This window comes from Culicoides brevitarsis, chromosome 2, assembly GCF_036172545.1.
Source record: "Culicoides brevitarsis isolate CSIRO-B50_1 chromosome 2, AGI_CSIRO_Cbre_v1, whole genome shotgun sequence".
In the NCBI taxonomy this organism is placed as follows: Eukaryota; Metazoa; Arthropoda; class Insecta; order Diptera; family Ceratopogonidae; genus Culicoides; species Culicoides brevitarsis.
The window spans coordinates 29,653,893-29,675,277 of NC_087086.1; the positions used below are offsets into that span (position 1 = coordinate 29,653,893).

General features: G+C 31.2%; 5 protein-coding genes across 7 annotated transcripts; 3 read left to right on the top strand and 2 right to left on the bottom strand.

Annotated features, from left to right (window-relative positions):
- Positions 1–85: 85 nt before the first annotated feature.
- On the top strand, positions 86–12,228 carry LOC134832125 (proton-coupled amino acid transporter-like protein pathetic). Of its 3 annotated transcripts, none has more exons than XM_063846027.1 (7): positions 86–297; positions 6,972–7,082; positions 9,943–10,032; positions 10,090–10,769; positions 10,824–10,956; positions 11,020–11,275; positions 11,337–12,228. In XM_063846027.1, the coding sequence occupies exons 2-7, from the start codon at positions 7,000–7,002 to the stop codon at positions 11,499–11,501; spliced, it is 1,407 nt and encodes a 468-aa protein (XP_063702097.1). In that variant the 5' UTR covers positions 86–297; positions 6,972–6,999; the 3' UTR covers positions 11,502–12,228. The 3 variants fall into 3 exon arrangements, with proteins under 3 accessions (XP_063702097.1, XP_063702095.1, XP_063702094.1); XM_063846025.1 differs by lacking the exon at positions 86–297 and adding an exon at positions 6,551–6,667; XM_063846024.1 differs by lacking the exons at positions 86–297; positions 6,972–7,082 and adding an exon at positions 8,317–8,632.
- Positions 12,229–13,337: 1,109 nt separating this feature from the next.
- Positions 13,338–14,259, top strand: LOC134831088 (iodotyrosine deiodinase). Its single transcript, XM_063844731.1, has one exon. The coding sequence runs from the start codon at positions 13,360–13,362 to the stop codon at positions 14,257–14,259; it is 900 nt and encodes a 299-aa protein (XP_063700801.1). The 5' UTR covers positions 13,338–13,359.
- A 4-nt stretch (positions 14,260–14,263) lies between these two features.
- Positions 14,264–17,506, bottom strand: LOC134831087 (CCAAT/enhancer-binding protein zeta). The gene is made up of 4 exons (XM_063844730.1): positions 17,280–17,506; positions 15,541–17,218; positions 15,268–15,484; positions 14,264–15,202 (listed from the first exon to the last, which is right to left on the bottom strand). The coding sequence occupies exons 1-4, from the start codon at positions 17,442–17,444 to the stop codon at positions 14,320–14,322; spliced, it is 2,943 nt and encodes a 980-aa protein (XP_063700800.1). The 5' UTR covers positions 17,445–17,506; the 3' UTR covers positions 14,264–14,319.
- An 89-nt stretch (positions 17,507–17,595) lies between these two features.
- Positions 17,596–18,413, top strand: LOC134829504 (kxDL motif-containing protein CG10681). The gene is made up of 2 exons (XM_063842588.1): positions 17,596–17,770; positions 17,826–18,413. The coding sequence occupies exons 1-2, from the start codon at positions 17,616–17,618 to the stop codon at positions 18,190–18,192; spliced, it is 522 nt and encodes a 173-aa protein (XP_063698658.1). The 5' UTR covers positions 17,596–17,615; the 3' UTR covers positions 18,193–18,413.
- Positions 18,273–21,007, bottom strand: LOC134829503 (cytochrome b-c1 complex subunit 2, mitochondrial). Its single transcript, XM_063842587.1, has 4 exons — positions 20,856–21,007; positions 20,566–20,711; positions 19,677–20,505; positions 18,273–18,727 (listed from the first exon to the last, which is right to left on the bottom strand). The coding sequence occupies exons 1-4, from the start codon at positions 20,898–20,900 to the stop codon at positions 18,419–18,421; spliced, it is 1,329 nt and encodes a 442-aa protein (XP_063698657.1). The 5' UTR covers positions 20,901–21,007; the 3' UTR covers positions 18,273–18,418.
- Positions 21,008–21,385: the final 378 nt, after the last annotated feature.

Below are 21,385 nucleotides of genomic sequence, written 5' to 3' on the forward strand. Positions count from 1 at the left end.
GATGTTTCATTAACAAAGTTCTATGTAGCGGCGCGCCGTCACATTTGCGCTCTGAATTCGATTTTCTGCTATAAAGTGATGAAAAAATATTTTTTGTCTTTAGTGTACTCTCGGCAGCAGACCAGAAAAAACACGAATCGATAAAAAAAATTGTAATTTTTTGAAGTTTCGGGTGTGTTTGTGTCTTGTAACAGAGTGCAAAGTAAACACTGACAAAAAATTTAATTTTTTGTGACAAAAAAGTGAATTAAGAAATTAACAAAAATTAAAAAAAAAATATTTTCCTTGAAAAAAAAAGTACGTATTTATTTTTAAATTTCTTAATTTAATTTTGTATGAAAGAAAAGAAATTTTGTGTTTAAAAATAAATGTTCCCTTTTTATTTATACGTATTTAAATATTAATTCTCATGGAAAAGAAAAAAATCAATAACGATATTTCCTTTTAATCATAACGACGTGGCGTGAATAATTTGAACAATGTGAACGTATTGCGAAAAAAAAATCTAATGACAAAATGATGCCACGTGGTTTCGGTAAATAATACGCCGACGTAACACAATGCATTTCCGATAAGCAAGTTTTGTAGTACTAGAAAAATGTTTTTGCGACAGACGATGCCATGGAATGCATTAGAGTAACGAGAAACTAATACCTTCCTTCATAAATTTACCTTTAAATGATTTTACAAGGAAAGACGAAGTTTACACTGAATCGCACGCTTTAGTAAACAAATCATTCACACAACGATTGACTAGGCAAGCAACAGTTCGCGCTATTAAGCGGATTGCTTTTTTGTTATTATTTATTGATAAATAACAACTTTGACCGTGATTTGATTTCTTTTCTCTTTTTTTTTTGTGATTTAGTTTAAATTGCGGTTCATTCCCCTTTTTAATTTTGTCAATTCTCTTTCTTTTGTATAAGAAAAGAAACGTAGACTAGACAGCTGGCTTTTGCGCGTAGCATACGTGCTTATTCCTTTTATTCCCGTATTGTCTGTGTATTCGTCTAACAACTTTTTTTTTGTTGCCTTTTTGTTGTTAAATACACGTGACTCTGGTTACCGGTTTTATATGTGAGATACATATCATAAAAGAAAAAGTTTATAAAACATTAATAAAAGTTCAAAAATGGCAATTGTGAATGTCTCAAAAATCTTGATTAATAGTTTGTGATTTTTAGCTTCAATTTTGATTGAGTTGATGAAATTAACGTCATTTCTCGACACTTGAAACCGTCATTTATCACTTTATGCGGCTTTTCTTCTCGTTGGTGGTCGATTTCGGGTTTTGTTTGTTTGAGCACTCTCACTTAACGAAGTGCCTTTTTAAATGATTCTTATCAAATTGTGTCTTATAAATATTTGTGTCTACAGGCGAGTGCATTTTATTTTATCATATTTGTGACAATTTTCTGCTACCTACTTGCTCATTTAATTTTTGTCGAAAAGTATTAAGGAAGTATTTTATTTGAAAAATTAACGCATTTTGGGTTGGTTTGTCTGTCTGTTTAAGTCAACTTAAGTCGTTGACATAAAGAAACTTAATGAATTATTTTTTTTTTAAAAGAGATTTTAATTTAATTGTCAAACGCTCAACAGGCAAGAACCCTTGGCACTCAAAAAATTTTTTGGGGTAAAAAAAGTCATCGAAAAACGTTCTCCGGCATAAAAAAAAACCATCTTTTCAAATAAAATACAATAAATCAATAAATTCTCAGAGTTCAGGAGTTTTGCTTCTTTGGCCCAGTTTGGTGATGCGATTTGAGTTACAGTTGACATCACATAAGACATAAAAAGATACAAGAAGAACTGAAAGAATTTATTTAATTTGAGTTAATTTTGTTGATTTATTTATTTGAGTTAAATAGTAACTGCGAAATACCTTGAAGAAAGCTGTGAACAATGATTCTAAAATTATTTGAATTTTTTCTATAGTTCTTCTTCTTTTAATACACGAAACCATAGTTCTAATCTTTCAAATCTAAAATAGACCTGGGCAAAAATTCTTTTTTTCCAAATCTTTCGGTACTAGATTCCGTAATCTATTCGTAGCCACTTTTCGTTGAGGTACAACATGGCCTAATGAAAACATGAAACAGCTATTAATGTTAATCCAAAACGCTATGTCAGGACGGTATGTGGTCTTCTGTTTTAGGAAGACAATTCACCATCAATTCATTGCACAAGCCTAAAGGTAGAATCGTAATAAAACTTTTACAGTATTCGAATCGCATCAAAGGACAGTTTCAGAAAAGGAGAATGATAAACAAACAACTTCAGTATTAGGGTTTGAGGGAACTTATCAGACAAAAGCTCATCATCAGGAATTGCACCAACAATGAAATTTAAGCTCAAAACATCGTTAATTCCAACAAAACATCCATATTGTCCAGGCCTAAATGCGAGAATATACTCCAATTTCCTTTTTGTGCAATGAGATCAACTGCCCTGAACTGACATCAACAAACTAATATTATGAACTAGAAGAATATTTCTTGAACATTTTCAGATTTGCATTTCACAAGTTCAATAGTTTTTCCTTAGAACAGAACCTTCATTTTTTCCCTCTAGATTTTCTTACAAATTTAAAGTCCGTGTACCTGAATTTCAGGTCCTGAAACAAAAAATATATTATGTACCAAAAATCCATCTTTCCATAAAATGCGCTTTTATCCAATTTAAAATTCTTACCGCCATCCACACAAATTCTCATTTCAGAACACACCTGTGTATGATAAGACGAGATTGCATAACAAAAATTTGTACAAGTACCGCGTTTATTTATTTTTAATGTGACGCTAATAGATTGTCATAACGTGTCTCTCTGGTTCCGTGCAAAGAAAATAAAAATTAAGACGCATATTAAAAGTTCATTAGCATATTTGAAAGCATTTTATGTCAAGTTTTAACGAATAATCGCCCCATAAATTAGCATCTCATAACCCTATTTCTTTTACAATAGTTGCCTACGACAATCAATTAGAACGGAATTGATAATTTAATTCTTTCCACAAATAAATTACATACGCGAAAATGCTACTCAGAGACAGTGTCTTGCATCTTTTAAGCAAATCGAGCGCCAGTCTCAATTTAGAGAGATTATCTGCATTCTCGTCAAAATGATTGAATGCCAATCATTGTTTCTAACCTCTAATCCATAAATTGCGTCTAATTTCTATAGAAATATTTTCATATGGCAAAAATTTATCCGCATTAGTATCGCATTAAAATTGGATTGCCAATATTATCGATTTATCATTAATTTAATAAATGCAATCAATTTCGTCGTAACATGAAGAAATACGAAGAAATTTGATACAAAAATTTTTTTTCATGTCAACTAAGTACATACAAGATGTCGATAACCGACGACATTCTTTAACAAGAAACTAAAATAAATATTAAAGGAACACGAAAATGTAGTTTGATGTTGCGTCAGTCAATTCAAACTCAACCTCAGTGTTTGGGTGTTTCATACGAATGTGAATGATGAATGGGTGCAACAATTGTACCTACGTAACATAAATATTTAACACAGCAAAAAAAAAAAGTTGTACAAGAAGACGCTATAAATAGAAAGGGCAAAAATTTTCATGACGTTTTGATGATGCAACTTGCAACGCCATTTCACGTGTGCGCAAGTTTTTCTCGGCAAGAATGTTTATTATCGGGAATTTCTGATGGCTCACTGTTTACACTTAGTCATGTTATACAAGCTTTGATTTTAGCGGGAAAGTGTTATGCAATATGCCGTATAAATATTGCGAGTTTATTTTTAAATAAAAAAATTTGCAAATAAATTGAGAATCAAGTTTCTTCAGTAGAATGAAATAAAAGTAACAAAGTGAACTTTGGAAAAATATTTTTTAAATAAAAAATAACTCACCTGTCAGTCAGTCGAAACCATTCCAAACAATAACAACGAATCAATAATTTATTTACAAACTTCGTTCTTCTTCTTCAACATTAATAAGTGGTAACAACTAGACATCAACGTTTAGTTTTCAAGTTATCGATTTTTTTCGTTTAACGAGTTCAAGGTTAGTTGCTGTAAACTTTTCGTAACTAAAAATTTCATAATTAGGGTTAATCAATTGTTATCAATTTTTTACATTCTAGTTATCTACTTGATCGACAATTTATGATTTCCTAAATATTTTATTGATTGTTAGCATAAGTGTTCTAAATTAGGTCGTCGCTGCCGCATATTCCGCCAATGTAATTGCCTTAAATAGTGAGACATTTGTTAGAATCAGACCTTTCACACACGGATCAGGTTTAGCGGTTTACATTGAAAAATGTGACAGACAAAAAGCCGTAAATAAACATAAAATTTGTCGTTTGTTCATTTACACTTTTTTTTTGTTAGAGAAGAACGTGTCTAGTGACGACAAAAATAAATATTGATCAATTTTTGTTAGAAGTTAACAATCAGCGTGACTTGACATAAATAGATATGTGTATTTTTAGCCAGGTGAAAAGTAAATAGTTTTTGGTGATAATTATTTATTTTTTTGCGAAATATGCAATGCACGCAATGTTTGTTTTTTGATTACTTTGTGGAAAGTAGAATGAAAAAAAATGCAAAAAAGCAGAATTTTTGTGCTACTTGGCAGCAGGTTCATTCATATCCAAAAATGTGTTAATTTTATTTATTTACAAACAAAGAAATTATTTTTAACTGGAAAGTCTGTGATATACGAACCAAAGCGTTTTTTCGTCGAATTTTTAAATTTTAATAAGAATTTATTTATTTTTAATATTTATTGTTTTAAATGTTTTAAAAAGTCAAGTTCAGTTCTGTTTTTCAAGGTTTTTGTTTAATATTTCAATTTTTATTATTGAATTTTGAGAAATTTAATAAAAACTTTTATTGAAAAAAATATTTGTGATGTATTTTTGAAGAGTAGTCTTTTATAGAATATTTTTTAAAAAAATGTGAATTTCTTATTTAATTGAATTAAAGAAAAATTTAAATTAAAATTAATTCTAAATTATAAGTTAAATTAAAATAATTTTTTAATTAATTAAATAATTATATTTATTTTTTTTTTAATAAACTACAGAAAGTGGAATTAAAAATTATAAAAAAAAATTTCTTAAATTTGCAAGAAAAAAAAAATTTTTTTCCAAATTTATTTTCAAAAAAAACATTAATTTGGTTTTTATTGATTTCTGATTGAATTTTTTCATCAAGATCGTTTAAAAATCCAAAAAGCTTAAAATTAATTCAAAAACTAAAAAAATTATTTTTATTAATTAATTTATTCCAAAGCTAAAAAAAGAAAGAATTCCAAAACCAGACAATTTAATTTTAAAAAAAATTACCAATAATTTTAAAAAAATTTTAGTTTGAAATTAATTTAAAAAAAAATTACCAATAATTTTAAATTGAAATTTTATTTTTTATAAATTTTATTTTAAAATTATTTAAAAACTTTATTTTTATTAATTAATTTAATTTAAAACTAAAATTTATTTAAAATTATTGGTAATTTTTATTTTTTTTTATTAATTAATTTAAAACTAAAATTTATTTTTATTTAAATTAATTAAACTCATAATTTGTTAAATAAAATATTTAATTAAAATTCTTATTTAATGTATTAAAAAAAACCCAAAAACTGATAAAATAAAATGAAATATTTTTTAAAATATTTTTAAAAATTTTTAAATTAATTTAACAGACCGACAAAAATTTTTTTTAAATTTTTTTGAAAATAAATTAAAAGCAGAATCAATGAGCTCGGTCATCGACTTTTGTGAATGAAAAACCTTGACAAATTCCTTTGTACACATTTCGCGGGGTTGTTGATATTTAAAATTAAACTGCAAGTGAAGTGCACCAACGACGACGACGCAAAAATTTTTTTCGGTACCTTTCAAAATGATAATAATAAAAAAATTAAATGTGGATCACACGACAGCCGAAAAATTGATTAAATTACATTCGGAACATGTCACTGGGACGCAAAACGACGACAGCGGCGTCAAAAGTTATCTTCTCTCAGGTGATAAAAGTCAAGGCGAAACTCGAAACAAGAACAAAACAACTTTGATTATTTCAATAAATAAATGTGTGAAATATGAAAAATAAACAAAAAACAATGTACTCGACGATAATGTACTCTTCTAGGGACTTTTTTGTTTATTTTTCCTGCCAAACAATAGCAAATAAACAAATAATGATCTTTTTTACTGATTGGAGGCACATGATTAAGCTCATTAAGGGCAGAATTAAAAAAAATCACATTAAATTATGTCATGCACGAAGATTGTCTCGTCATTAATTTTGGCAAATCGCCTGCGAGAGATGCGTTTCTACATCAAAACTTCCGACAAAAAAAATTACGACTTGACAAAATTAAAAAAAAAAAATTAAGCACAACGCACTTCTATCTTTTGTTGTGATCTTGCACTACATAAGATTTTGTCTGCTCTCTTTTTTCGCCTTTAAATACTTTTCTTTATGTCTGCGAACCGACCTAACGTACAGCGAGCGTCTAAATTCTTTTATAAAATTTTAAAATTAGATTCAGTCTAGTTTAAAGCGTTGTAACAAACGGTCGTTCACACGAGTGATAAGAATTTTTTTTTAAAAATTATTTTTTTTGTGTGTTTTTAAAGATAAAAAATTGTTTTAAGAGAAAAAAAATAAAAATCGGTAAAGAAAAGAAAATTTATTATCATAAAAAAAATATTTGCGTCAAGCTCAAGTTCAAGTTTATGGTTTTATTGATCAAATATTGAATTGCTTTACATTTCTCGTCTTGTGCTTTGTTGTTATTATTCGTGTTTCATGCGTCTTTTGTTTCATAGTTTGTGATTTTTTTATTAAATAAATTTAAAAAACTAAAAAAAAATTAGAAAATAAAGAATTTTTAATTTTTTTTATAAAACAAAGAAAAATAATTTTTAAAAAAATTAATTAAAAATTCAATTTAATTTTTTTTTTCTTTTTTTTCCAGCTGAAAATCTTCCAAAAATTATCTAAAAATGGTACAGAATGATTTCGAATCGCCTCCATCGCAGGAGATGGACACTTTTTTGCCGAAAGATAGTGTCAATGGAAATGGCAAGTAAGTAAAAAAAAAATTTTTTTTGACATAGACTTGATCCCGGACTATAAATAAGAAACAAAAAAAACGTGAATAGAACAAAATTAAATATTATGCAATGGTCATTCATTCATTTTTATTATCAGCAGTTAATGGCGTCTATGATTTGGCTAGTCAGACATGGGGAATTTTAAGCCGCAATTAAATTTTTATTGGCTTAAAGAGTTTTTTATTTGCGAGTTTCCCACACGGATTCTTGTTTGTGAGTTTTTATTTAAAAATTCGATGTTCCGAACGTTTTGATGTCCGTCGGATTTTTAAAAATATTTTTTTTTTTTAATAAAAAAAGAATATTCAGGAAAAAAAATGTTAGTAAAAATTTAAAAAAAAAAATAATTTTTATATTATTTTCGATAAAAATTTAAAAATCATGAAAAAAATTAATTTCTGAATTAAAAAAAAATTATCATTTCAAAATTACTTAAAAATTTTTCTTCAGAATTTTTTTTCAGTTTTGAACAAAATTAAGATTTAAAAAAAAAAATTTTAATTTTTATATTATTTTCGAAAAAAATTAAAAAATCATAAAAAAACTTAATTTCTGAATTAAAAAAAAAATTATCATTTCAAAATTGCTTAAAAATTTTATTTAAAAAAAATTTATTTATTTATTTAAAAAAAATTTAAATTTTAAAAAATAATTTTTTATTAATTTTTTTTATGTTAGAAAATTTTTTCAAAATGAATTTTAAGCAATTTTTAATGAAATTTTAGGCTTTTAAGATTTCAAACTGCTCAAATGATGACAAAAGTAATTTTTAAATTTAATCAATTTCAAAAGAATATTTTTTTGAACAAAAAAATTTAGTCAATTAATTTTTAAAAAAATATTTTTTAACTCTTTTTACAAAAAATTGTTGATTCTGAGCTTTTTTGACTAAAAAAATTCTAAAATATTGAAAAAATAAAAACAAAAAAAAAATTTTAGAACCAAAATATGCTAAAGTCATAAAAAATTTTCATCCATTGACGACTTTCAATCACCTTTTATTGTCATGATGCTCATTTAAGCATCACTTTCATGTTTTGTGACTATCTTGACCTTGAACAACGGCACATCACATCCTTATCACCTGCCTTTCTCCGCTGTCATCCACTTTTGTTGTTATCCGAAACGTGGTCTAACGGTCAATATTTTTTATCGAAATCGCTTCCATGTGTCGATCATTGCAGTTTTTGTTTATTTGCACACGACACGTCGTAAAAACGAAAGAAATTTGTATCTACTTACAAAATACCCACAAATAAAAAAAATCAAAATACGAAGAAATTATTACAAATTTTATGATTAGTGTGCAGCTTTTTTTAATCGTTTTTGCTGTTGCCGCGTAATTTTAGAAGCAAAAAAAAATGCATTTTAATTTTGTTTTAAAGCAAAAAGAAATAAATTCAGTGTAAATTCTGAACTCGATGGACACAGGTGGCGGCGAGAAAAGACGCGATTTTTGGATAAGCAGTGCAAGTATCGTTGGAACAATGAGCGTCGAGGAAACGCAAGACGGCGAAGTCAGGTGTCTATTAATAAAATATTTTTAATAAAATGCGAGAGAATTTCTTCGATCGACGATGATGATGATGATGAAAAAATGACGACTACGCGTGTTTTGTCTAAAAAAATTTTTAATTTTTGTTGTGAACGATTTGAAGGATAAGAAAATTATAAATCACGAAAGCAAAACAATCGAGAGAGAGAAATTGTGAAAGAAATCGTGATATTATGAAGACATTAAGTGCTATATATCGTGAATTATTGCCTCAGAGTGGTTTTTAAAAAAATTAGAAAATTTTTTTTGAGGCTTTTTGATAATTTTTTTTAAAGTGACGTGATCGCATTTGATCAAAAAGTCCCAAAATTTAAAATTTTAATATTTTTTTTTATTTTTACTCAAAATGAAGCTTTTTTTAATTTATTTTATCATTTTTTTGACTGAAATTCAGTAAAACTCATGATTTTTGGGTTCTTAAGCCTTGTTGAAGAAGAATTTTTAAAAAACAAGCCTTAAAAATAAAAATGTTAGTCGATTTTAGTGCAATTTTAGCCAAAATGATCCTTAATTAGGCAATTATAGACAAAAATCATAAAAAATTGTGATAGAAAAATTCAAATTTGTTCAATTTTTACTCAAAACGTTATAAAAAGAAGCTTTTTGAACTTAATTTTTTAAATTAAAATTTAAATTTTTGACAAAATTTATCATAAATCATTAATTTTGAGGTTTTTTGAACTAATTAATAGATAAATTTTCATGTTTGAGGTCAAAAATTTAAAAATTTGAAATTTTTTAGCTAATATTGGCTCATCAATAAAAATCGAAAGCTTTTCAATACAATTTACTTAATTTTAGGTCAAAATTTTGACTTAAAGTCATCAAAAATAATTAATTTTAGTGTTCTTTAGCCATTTTTAGGATAAGTTTTCATGTCTAAAGTTAAAATTTTAACATTTTTTAGCTAATCTTTGCTTAAAACTTTAAACACGAAAGCTTTTTTCAATTTAATTTACTTATTTTGGGTCAAACTTCTGACTTAAAGCCAATAAAAATCATAAATTTTGGATTTTTAAACCACTTCAAGGGTGGCTTTTAATCGAGAAAAGCTCAAAATTTTATAAATTTAGCTGAATTTGATCAAAACTCACCCAATAAAATACTTTTTGAGGCATTTTTAAGCAAAAATTGGGCAAAAATCATAAAAAATTGTAACGGACAGACCAAAAATTGACCAATTGAACGACATTTTTTACCCCTGAAATGCTTGAACTTGACCGTGAACGCTAATCCGAAAATTTTCACATTCCATTTCTTTCATTTTTTTCTTTCAGATATAAAATCACACCTGCCAAAGATGCAGAAAATGGAACTTTATCCGAATTTGATCCTTTTAAGGAGCGGCATGTGGAACATCCAACAACGTAAGTCCTCTGATTTCACTAAAAATTCATTTTTTAATAATTTTTTTCCATTTTTAGTGATCGCGACACTTTGATGCATTTACTGAAGGCGAGTCTTGGCACCGGAATTCTCTCGATGCCCGTTGCTTTTTCGAATGCCGGAACAGTTGTCGGTATTTTTGCCACCATTTTTACTGCCATCATTTGTACGCATTGTGCCTATGTGCTTGTCAAGTGTGCCCACGTCTTGTATCGTCGCACGCGGAAGACCCAAATGACCTTTGCCGAAGTCGCGCAATATTCCTTTGAAAAAGGCCCGAAATTCTTGCGACCTTTTTCGAAACTCTCCTCGATGACGATCCTGTTTTCGCTTTTTGTGACATATTTCGGCACGTGTTCCGTGTACACGGTCATCATTGCGGCGAATTTTAATCAAGTGTTCGAACATTATGCCGGTTACGAGGTGAATATGCAAATGGCGATTGCTGCGTTGTTGATTCCGTTGATCTTGCTTGCTTGGGTGCCGAATTTGAAGTATTTGGCGCCCGTTTCGGCTGTGGCGAATGTTTTCATGGGCGTCGGATTGGGAATTACCTTCTATTATTTGGTTACGGATGCACCTCCAGTCAGCGATAGACCGATGGCAGTGGATATTTTGAGGATTCCGTCGTTCTTTTCGATTGTAATTTTTGCCATGGAAGCTATTGGAGTCGTGATGCCCTTGGAAAATTCCATGAAAACTCCCCAAAACTTCATTGGTAAGATTTTTTTGTGAAAAAATTGACATTTTTTAACATTTTTTGCTGTTTTAGGTCTCTGTGGTGTCCTTAATCAAGGCATGGCTGGCGTAACTCTCGTCTATATCTTGCTCGGCTTTCTTGGTTTTGTCAAATACGGTGAAGCAGCACTCGGAAGTATCACTCTTAACTTACCAGTTGACGAATAGTGAGTATTTTTTGCCTAAAAAATCGTGAAAAAATGTTAAAAATTCAAAAATTTACTTTTTAGTCCTGCACAAGCCGTGAAACTCTTGATCGCATTGGCTGTTTATTGCACATTTGGCTTGCAATTCTACGTTTGTGTTGAAATTGGATGGAATGCCATCAAAGAAAAGTTTACCAAGCGCCCATTGCTCGTCGAATACGTCATGAGAACAGTTTTTGTTACCGGATCTGTCTTGTTAGCTATCGCCGTGCCCACAATTGCTCCATTTGTTGGTCTCATTGGCGCCTTTTGCTTCTCCATTTTGGGTTTGATCATGCCGGTAAGTCAATTTTTTCACAATTTCACTTCTGAAACCTTAAAAATTTAAATTTTTATTAAAGGTTCTTATTGAATTCGCCACTTATTGGGACACGGGCTTCGGAAAGTACAACTGGATTGTATGGAAGAACATCGTTTTGATCCTCTTCGGTCTCTTTGCGCTCATTTTCGGTACAAAAGACGCCATTAGAGACATCATTGCGGAATATGGAGGAGATAAATCCTAAACTGGAAAAATGTGTTGAACACCCCTGATGAGAAAATTGCAGCTGAATGGACAAAATTTTGTGTTTGTGTTTGTACAAGTACAATAATTATTATTTATTTGCAAGCTAATTTTGTTAAAAAATATTTTTTTTTATTTTGTCATTTTCAAAGAAAATCGTGAATGTTGAATGAAAGCTATAGCAAAAGATTAAAAATGGGTGAAAAATATTTATAGTATTATAAAAAAAAATAAAATTTTCAATTAAAAGGCCAATTATTAAAAAAATTGTGTGATGCTTAAAAATACAAAAAAAAAAAATAAATATTTAAAAATTTCAATGCAATATAAAAAAAAAATAAATTCAAAAAAAAATCTAAAAAAAAAGCAATTAATTTTTAATATTCGTTCATTTTATCGAGCCTCGCTTTTACAACAACCAAAAAAAAAAAAAAAATTATAAAAAACATTTTTTTTAATAGAAAATTTTATGAAGTAGGTAAAAATCAATTATTTTGAGAGGAAGTGTAAATTTTGGCTTTTTCGGTAAAAATTAAGAGAAAAAGCTGAAATTCTTGTTTTATAAAATTTATACAATATCCTAAAAAGAGTATGAAAGACGTAAATCAAGTGCCTCTTGATCATTATTTTAATTTTTTAGAATTTTTTTAGAAATTTTTTTAATTGAATGATTTAGTTAAAATTTAAATTTTAATGAAAAAAAAAACAATTGAGACGAAAGTAACTAGACATATGATAATAATAAAAATGAATGAAAAATATATAAAAAAAAATACATTGAAATAAATCAATAAAAGTATACTAATAAATATTAAATTTAAAAAAATATTTTTTTTTGTTGATTGGAAAAATTTCTGTAGAACTAGAACTTTTGACGAGTTGGTAAGTAAATTTTATTTTGAATAAAAATATTAATTTTTTATTAAATTAAAATAATAATTTTATCACCTATAATTAATAATTTTACTTAACAAAATTATTTATTTTTTTTAATTTAACCAAAAGTTTTATTTTATTTAAAATTTTATTTTTAAAATTTTTTAAAAACAACTTCTTTCATTATTTATTTTATAAAAAGTCATTTAAAAATTCAAATTAAAAAATTAAATTAAATTATTTAAGAAAATTTTAAATAAATTTTTTTAAAGCAAAAAACAGAAAATTTCATTTAAAAATATTGTTTAATTAATAATTAATTTTTTAAAAAATATTTTTAGCATTTTATTTTCATAAAAATATTATTTTATTTCAATTAAATTTTTAAATTTTGATGAAAAATTATTTTTTAAAATAAAAAAAATAAATTAAAAATGAAATTAAGTATATAAATTTCAAATTTCAAAATTTTCGCAAAAAAAAAAACAGTAAATTTATTTTAAAAATTTTTTTATTTTTTTAATTTTTAAATAAAATAATAATAAATTTTAATTTTCTAAAGATTTTTGCTTCCATTTTTTTTATTTTAAAATTTTTATTATTCTAGTTTTTACAATTTAATAACCAAAAAATAATCATAAATCCCAAAATCTCATTTCCTGCTTTGATGGAGACGCCTGATACCAATTTTATTCACCTTTTGCCGTTATTTAAAAATTCATTTCTCACATGGAGACGCCTTGTACATTTTTTGCCTCTAAAACATTCGTAATCTGCCGTTTACAACTTCATTCATTCATCGTTTTGTTTGTTTCTGCTGCGTATTTTGTATTTCACACACGTACGTCGGCGTTTTTAATCGGTCAAGTTTAACCACATATTTACTGTTTACCCTTTATTTACAATCTCATTGTCGTTACAACTTTGTTTCATTCACAGCCTCAGTCTTTTATCAACATTTGTCGCGCACACAACTCAAAAAAATGATTTCTTGGAACTTTTATGAGTCGTGGGTGGTTCAAAATTGGCAATATTCCGTTCCGACGTTGGCTTTTGCGCTCGTTTTGTGGAAAGTTTTGTCTTATCAAGCGCCGCAGTTCGAAGAATGTGACGAAGAAGTGACCAAAGTGGCTCCCCAAAATCAAACGAAGAAGAAATTAAGCGAAGAGGAGTACATTGGCGAATTTCAGGACGACTCTTATGACGAAGTTGACACCCCTGCGTTGGAAGAAAAGCCTCACATCCCATTTTACGGAGCTACGGTCATCTTGGATTCGGATCCGACGAAATTTTATGAGATCATGAACGATCGCCGGAGTGTCAGGATGTTCAGTGATCGCCCAATTGACTATGAAATCATTGAAAAATGCGTTCAAACTGCCGCTACAAGTCCTTCGGGAGCTCATACCGAGCCATGGACCTTTTGTGTGGTCCAAGATGCGCTCCTAAAGGCTCAGATACGCGACATTATCGAGTCCGAAGAACTTGAAAACTACGAAAGACGCATGTCGCGAAGATGGGTCACAGATTTGAAGCCGCTAAAGACGAATTTCGTGAAGGAATATCTCACGACGGCACCTTATTTGATCCTAATCTTCAAACAAACGTACGGAATGATGGAAAATGGCAGGAAAAAGCAACATTATTACAATGAAATATCAGTTTCGATTGCGACAGGCATCTTACTTTGTGCCTTACAAGCAGCAGGATTGAGTTCATTGGTGACAACTCCCCTAAATTGTGGTCCCGCATTATCGAATTTGCTCAAAAGACCGAAAAATGAGAAACTTTTGGTACTTTTGCCGGTTGGATATGCCGCGGATGACTGCACAATCCCAGATTTGACGCGAAAATCCATCGATGAGGTCCTAGTTAAATATTAAAATGTTAATTTTTACAATTGTTTTTTATTATAATTTGTTAGATTTCACTAATCTACGATTTTATTTCCGTTTTTGGAACTTCCGGTTGACAGGTTTTTGCGTCACGAATTTTTTTCCATCGAATTTTTTGCCTTTGCCAACTTTTCCTGTTGCTTTAAAGTTCGTTGCGAATTTTTTGCCGCCTTTTTTATTTGCCATATAATTTTTAGCACCACCTTTTTTGCCTTTTCCATGAAAATCGTTCATTTTCGAGGCTTCCCATGCGAGTTGCTTCAACGATGACTTGTCTTTGTTGAAAATTTCCCCTAATGTGCCGTGATCTTTGCCATTTGTCTTGCTTGATTGCTCCAACATTTCCGAAAAATCATCCGCAGCAGCGAAAAGTGACTCAGAATTAGCAGATTTGAGCTTTTTCGCGAAAGCTTTGTCCGACATTTGCTTCCGCCCGCGTTTTTTACCGCCGAATGAGCCGTCACTGTCGGAATTTTCGTCGTCGTCGTCGTCATCCTCGTCTCCGGAGAAGGTCATGACCGAAGCATCATCATCCTCGTCGTCATCGAGTTCATTTTCGTCGAAAGAAACGGACCCAGCATCACTTCCCATTTCCATTTCGTCGTCGAGTTCTTCGTCGGAACCGCCTTCTTCGCCATCCGAGTCCCATTTGTCGTCGTCCTCGCTATCATCTTCCTCATTTTTCTTTTCTTTCTTCGATTTTTTGTCTTTTTTCGACAATTTTTGGCCCAATTCCTCCATGTAGTCGATATTTTCGTCGTCACTTTCCATGGCGCCAGCTGCCCCCAAGTTATCCAAATATTCGTTGAACTCGTCGTCGTCCACGGATTCCACTGAGGAAGCAACTGAAGCGGCATCATCTCCATTTTCTTCCTTTTCTTTGAGTTTTTCGTCGATTTTATTCTTTTTGTCGCGTTTTTTCTCAAGGAACCTAAAAATTTTTAAAAATTTGGATTAAAAAAAAAATTTTTATGGAAAAATTGAAGGAAAACTCACTCAAAAATGAACCTTTCCTCTTCGGTACAATTTTGTTTGGTCAAAAGATGCACAGAAATGCCCCTCGAACCCTGAGGTTGATATTTATTTTTATAGATGAGACTTTTCTTGTGACTTTTGGCTGCCTCAGCTTTGGGATTTTTGAAAGAAAATCTATCCAAAAACGTTGAAACTGAAAAATCTCGCAATGGATCGCCATAATAGGTGAGATTTTTGTCTAAAAATAAAATTATTTTTTAAAAATTTGAGTTTTTCAAGTGAAAAATGACTTACGATTGATAGTTTGTTCCGTAATTTTTTGCACCGAAGGATGGAAATGCTTCAAAAGTTGAATCAACTCATATTTTCGGGTAAATTGAGCCCCACTATACTTGGGATCACGTTTGTGCGGATCATATTTCGTCGGTTTGCGTTCGTCTTCCGTTTTTATTTCAGCATTTTCAGTGTTTTTCTCGTTTTTTTCTGTATGAACCCATCCTTTGGCCTCTTTTTTGCTATTTTTTGTGACTTTTTCGGGTTTTTTCGGTTCATCTTCTAACGCGACATCGTGATAAACTTCTTCTTCGTCGTCATCTTCGTTGAATTTCGCTAATTGCTCTTCTAAATTCTTTTCTACCTCTGCTGGAAGCTCTGGCGATTGTCCATCGATCAATAATGGAGCCCTTGCTTTCAGGATTTTATTCACAACAACCAAAACTCCGATGATTTTCGACGGCGGATAAGCCAAAGCTGCTTGTAAAAGTCTTTTCAGGAACGCTTGAGCTCGTGGCACGTCCCGATCATTCTGAACCGCGCGATGGAACAAGTGGAAAAATAAATTTGCGACTTTATTTCCCGCCAAAATCAGTGCTGGGTCGTTAATTTTCTTGTAAAGTGCCGAATAGAAGCGATCCTGGTCCGACATTCGTTGATGAAGAGTTACTTCCAGCAAAACACTCAACGTTTGAAGAGAAGTTTCAATTTCCGCCAAATGAATGAGGCGATACATGGTCGCGATTGTCTCGTCCGGCACCGAAACCTTCGATCCCAGCGTTTCCATGGAGGTTCGAATGCACAACAAGATGAGTTTCATCATTTTTCGGTTAATTTCGCCCTTTTCCGTCATAATTTTGAACATGGAGAAGCAAATTTTCATCAAACGATTAGCAGCGCTTTCCGTTGCATACCGCGCGAGGCACGTCAAGAAGCTCAGAGTGAAATGTCGCGCATTATCGGAGATGTTATCACGAAAAAGGACCTTTTCCGCTTCAATTACCATGACTTCGACCATATTTGGATGCGCCCGCATGACTTCCATCAAGCGATAACTAGCGGTTGAGGCGATTTTTGGCTGCGGATCTCCCAATTTGTTCACCAGGATGTTCAGTAAAAGCGCTTCCTTCTCCGGACCATGCGCTAAAAGCTTGGAAGCAACGCGAATTGCAACAGATTTTGCTTTTTCATTCCCTTTGCTTAGGGTTTCCTTCAAATTTTGTATGAAAGTCATGTAATTCTCGCGAATTTTCTCTTCAAAGTACCAAAAAGCGTAAATTTTACTTTTTTCCTCCTCACTCAAGGTCGTTTCGTTCTTAACTTTTTTCCAATCGTTGCCGCGCTGCATCAAAGACATCAGTTTTCGATCTTTGGGGATGAGGGAATTCATAAAAAGCTGCGATAGCACTTCCACGACATCAGGCGATGCTTTGTTGGTGTGTTTCGTTTGTCCGATGAGCGTTTCCAGGGCGGGTAAATTCGAAAGAGGGTTCGTTTGGACAAGCAGAGCTCCAGAATTTGCTTTATCCCGGGCTGTTCCTTGATGTAAAGCCGTTTCCAACCATTTACTGTCACTTGGGTTGTTTTTCTTTGCCGCCTCGGACTCGTGTTGGAAGGATTTTTCACATTTTTTGAGGATTTCTTGCTGTTCGGCGTCTTTTAGTTCTTTGAAATCTACGAGAGTGTTGAATTTTTCATACTAAAAATGGAAATTAATGTCAATTATTGATAATTTTTGAAGGAAAATCGAAATTTCTTACATGTTCGAACCAACGTTTGTCCAAATTTTTCACATCAGCATCGAATGTTTGAAAGGCATTCCCGTTTTTCTTGTGTTTGTAAGGCTTGAAGACCTTTTCCGGGGCTTTTTTCTGCTCCTCAGCCTTTTTTGTGCTTCCATCGTCATCGAAATAAATCTTTCCCATGGTTAATTTCTTTAATTTTTATTAAAAATTGTTTTTCAGATCAACATTCTACACGTGAGAATTGTTTTCCTTGAATTAACAAAGCGATTTTACACTTCAAGTCACTTGGATTTCCTCGTGAATTCCAGTCACGTTCATTAAACAGCTGAAAATTCATCAAAAACATCAAAAATGGAAAATCCGATGGAGACTTCGATGCAAGAATCCGAGCTGGAATCGATAGAATGCTTTCAAAACTACACCGCGGCGGAGGTTTTCGTGCAAGGACTTGCGGGTCTCGTTAATTTTTCCGATTCCGAGGTCATGATACGAGCTCAGAAACAAATGTAATTAAAATTTTCTTAGAAAAAATTGCAAAAAAATAATTTTTTATCATTTTAGGCTCCAACGCTTTGAAAAAACCAACGAAATGCTCGTGAATTGCAACGCCTTGAGCTCATCGAGACTAAAACTCGCCCAAGATGAATACAAAAAAATGACAAAGTTACTGCTCGAGATGAAAAAGGACTTGGATTACATTTTCAAGAAGGTCCGAATCATCAAGGGGAAGCTCAACACGCAATATCCAACAGCTTTCACACTTGCCGAAGCGAAATTTAAAGCAACGCAAGTCCTAGACGAGAACGAAGAGGACGAGGAAATTCTCGGAGTGCAAATAACGGAGGAAGGAACGGAAGCAAAACCCGAAAAACCATCAGAAATTCAATATGTGACATTAGAAAGTAACAAAACCGACTCTAGCGAATAAGAAAAAAAAATGAATTAAAATTAAAAAGATCTCAATCATTCCTCTAGTCGTTATTTTTTTCAATAAATCTCGAAAATTCCTTTTTTTAACATATTTTTCGATTTTATTTAAGTTTTTTTTTTGTAATTTTTTTAATAATTTTTTGACAATACTAGACTCGCCTCGTTAATTATCCTTTATTTTTTACACTAAGTCAAGCATTGGAGCGGGAAAAATTTGTTTTAATTTAGTTTAATTGGTTTACTCGTGGTACATGTGAGAGGTTGCCGACAGCACCAACGCTGACTTTCTTCGTTTGCAAGTTGCGGGCAGCCGATTTGACGTCGGAAGCGGAAACGCCATCGATGGCAGCGCAAGTTTCAGCCAAGCTTTGAACGGTACCCAAGGTGCCAGCTTGTTGTCCCATGCAATCAACCAAACCGGCTTCGGATTCCATGGCGAAAGCAACAGCTGCCTTGAGGGCTTCCTTGCCACGTTTGATGTCGTCGTCAGAGACAGAGCACGATTTCATGGTTTTGACGCCAGTTTCGACGGCCTGGAATGAGATTTTGGGTTAAAATTTATTTATTTTTTTATTTAAATTGAATTTTTTGCAATTTTAAAAAATTATTCAAAAAAAAAATTAAATTTTTAATAGTAAAATTTTAAATTTTTTCATCTTTTTAAATTCTTCAAATCCAAAAATTTCATTTTCTAAAATTTACATTTTAATATTTTTGTCAATTTTTTATAGAAATTCACCAAAATTTGAATATTTTATTTATTTTTTATATTTTTACTTTTAAAAAATTTTCAAAATTGCTAAATTTTTAAATTTTCCAATTTTTAAAAAAATAAAAAATAATAATTTTTGAAGATTTTTTGTAAAAATATGAAACTAAAAAATAAGAAAAATTTGTCGAAAAGTCATAATTTAATTTACTTTTAATTTTTTTTAATTAAAAAAATTTTTGACTTTTCAAAATATAAAATTTTAATTTTTGATACGACTTTCAAAAAATAATAAAATAATTTTTTACCAAAATTAATTATTTTTTTTTAAATTTTTTATAATAAAAACATTAAAATGATTTTTTTTACCAATTTTTGGTTCATATTTGCCAAATTTGTTAAGAAAAAATAAAAATTCAATTTTTTTAAGGCTTTAAAAAAATGTTAAAGAAATTTATAAGCTCTAAAAAAATTAAATTTTAATTTTTTCTTCCAAAATTTGGCAAATATGAGCCAAAAAATTGTAAAAAAATACAATTTTAAAATTAATTTAATTTTTTAAATTAAAAATTTATTTTTAAAAATTTTTTATGTCGAACTCCGACAAAAAAATTACCAAAAATTTAATTTTTTAAAAAAATTTTTAGATGAATTCTTTATCAAAATTGAAAAAATTACTATTTTTAATATTTTTTTCGAAAAAAAAAATTAAAAAGATTGGAAAATTAAACTTTTTTTTTCTGAAAAATTGAACTTTAAAGAAAATTTCTTACTTGTCCAACAGCCTTAGCTTCACCAGAAACGACAAATCCGAACAATCCAGTGTCAGAATAGCATGCATTCAATGTTTTAACCGAAGCACATCCAGTAACTTGCTTCGTCAAAGCTCCATTGTTGGCACCGTACTTGGTATGTGGACCAACTCCTGCAGCATATTGCAAAACAAGATGAGCCAAAGCCTCCTTTTGGTTCTTCCAGCCAACGCCTTCGGCAGCAACGGCAACCGAAGCAACATTTCCTCCCTTTTCCCAACGAATTTCGCTTGGGCCAACGTGCTTCGAGACGGAATCTGGTCCAGCGCCCGAATCCAAGCCCAAACTTTGCGCATAACCGACGAGTTGTTGATGATCGACATTGATTCCGACAACGGCACAACGATTTGCGGTGCAAGTCGAGGCGAAATAGTGTTGCAACGTTTCACTTGACAACTTGCCAGCCTTGTGTTTGGGACAGAAAATGGAATTTCCCAAACCGCCATCGAACGAAGCTTCGTGCACGAGTTCCAAGGCCTTGACGCAGTCGGAAATGCGTTTAATGTCTTCCTTAACACGTTTCGCGTTGTCTGCCAATTCCCATGGCTTGAAAACTTGACCGGTGACGGCAGCTTCCAAGAACTTCAAACCCGTTTCCAAGTGATTGCGCGTCACTTCGACGTTGTAGGCGACGAGTTCGCGATCTGTGGTGCACGACAAATTGCCACCGACTTCTTGCAAGTTGCGGGTAATGGCGAAGCCAGTTGCGTTCTTCGTGGACAAACCAGCGGCGATGCGCAACAAATGAGTGGCACCCAAGGAGTCGGAGGTTTCGTTGCGGGAACCAGCTCTAAAAATTGAAATTTGCGTTAAATTTGAAAAAATTTCAAAAAAAAAAAATAGAGGTTACCTGAAAACAATCGACACTCGCGAAACGGGAGAGTTGGACTCGCATGAAGCAACAACCATCTTGCTGGGGAGCGTTGTGGTGTGGATTTCTCCGGATTTGCGGGCGCCATGAGCCTGTGCGGGAGCGGCATGTGCGAAACCGCGTTTCTATTTGGCGAAAAAAGATAAACAAAAGTCACTTTGAGACCATTGGAAAAGTTTACGTAACATTTTCGGGCACTCGTATTTTCACGGAAACCAACTTGGCAACTGTCGTTTCGTGTGAATTTTCACAAATGCGCGTTCACTTACCGTCAAATGTCTCAAAAGAGGCGTCTTGCTAGCGTTACAGGCCATTTTTGTCCTTGTTTAAGCAGAAAATTGAGAATTTTTTTGATCGTTCGAACCACAATCTCGAATCCAATCACCAATGTTATACGGTGAGTCGGTTGAAAATGATGAATTTGCGTTTTAATCGACGGAAAACGTCATTGTTATACGTGAGACGAATGAAATTGATAAATGTCAAACAGTGATTTAATTTACAGAGGTGTGGCTTTAGAGGGCCTGAAAAGGGGCAGTGCCCTTTGAGAAATCTCAATTTTTTAAGAAAGGCACTTTTGAGCACTTTAAACATTTGATGAAACTAATTAACTTAAAAAAACCTGAAATATTTTCATTCAAAAAAAAATTTTCCTTTGACATAGTTTTGTTTTGAAAACTAAATCAAGAGCAAAACTAAATCAAAAACTGTGTCAAAGCAATTTTTTGTCAAATCTTGCTCCAAATGGATAAAAATTTGTCAGAGGGCTCTAATTTATCATTTTTAATCATTTTATAAC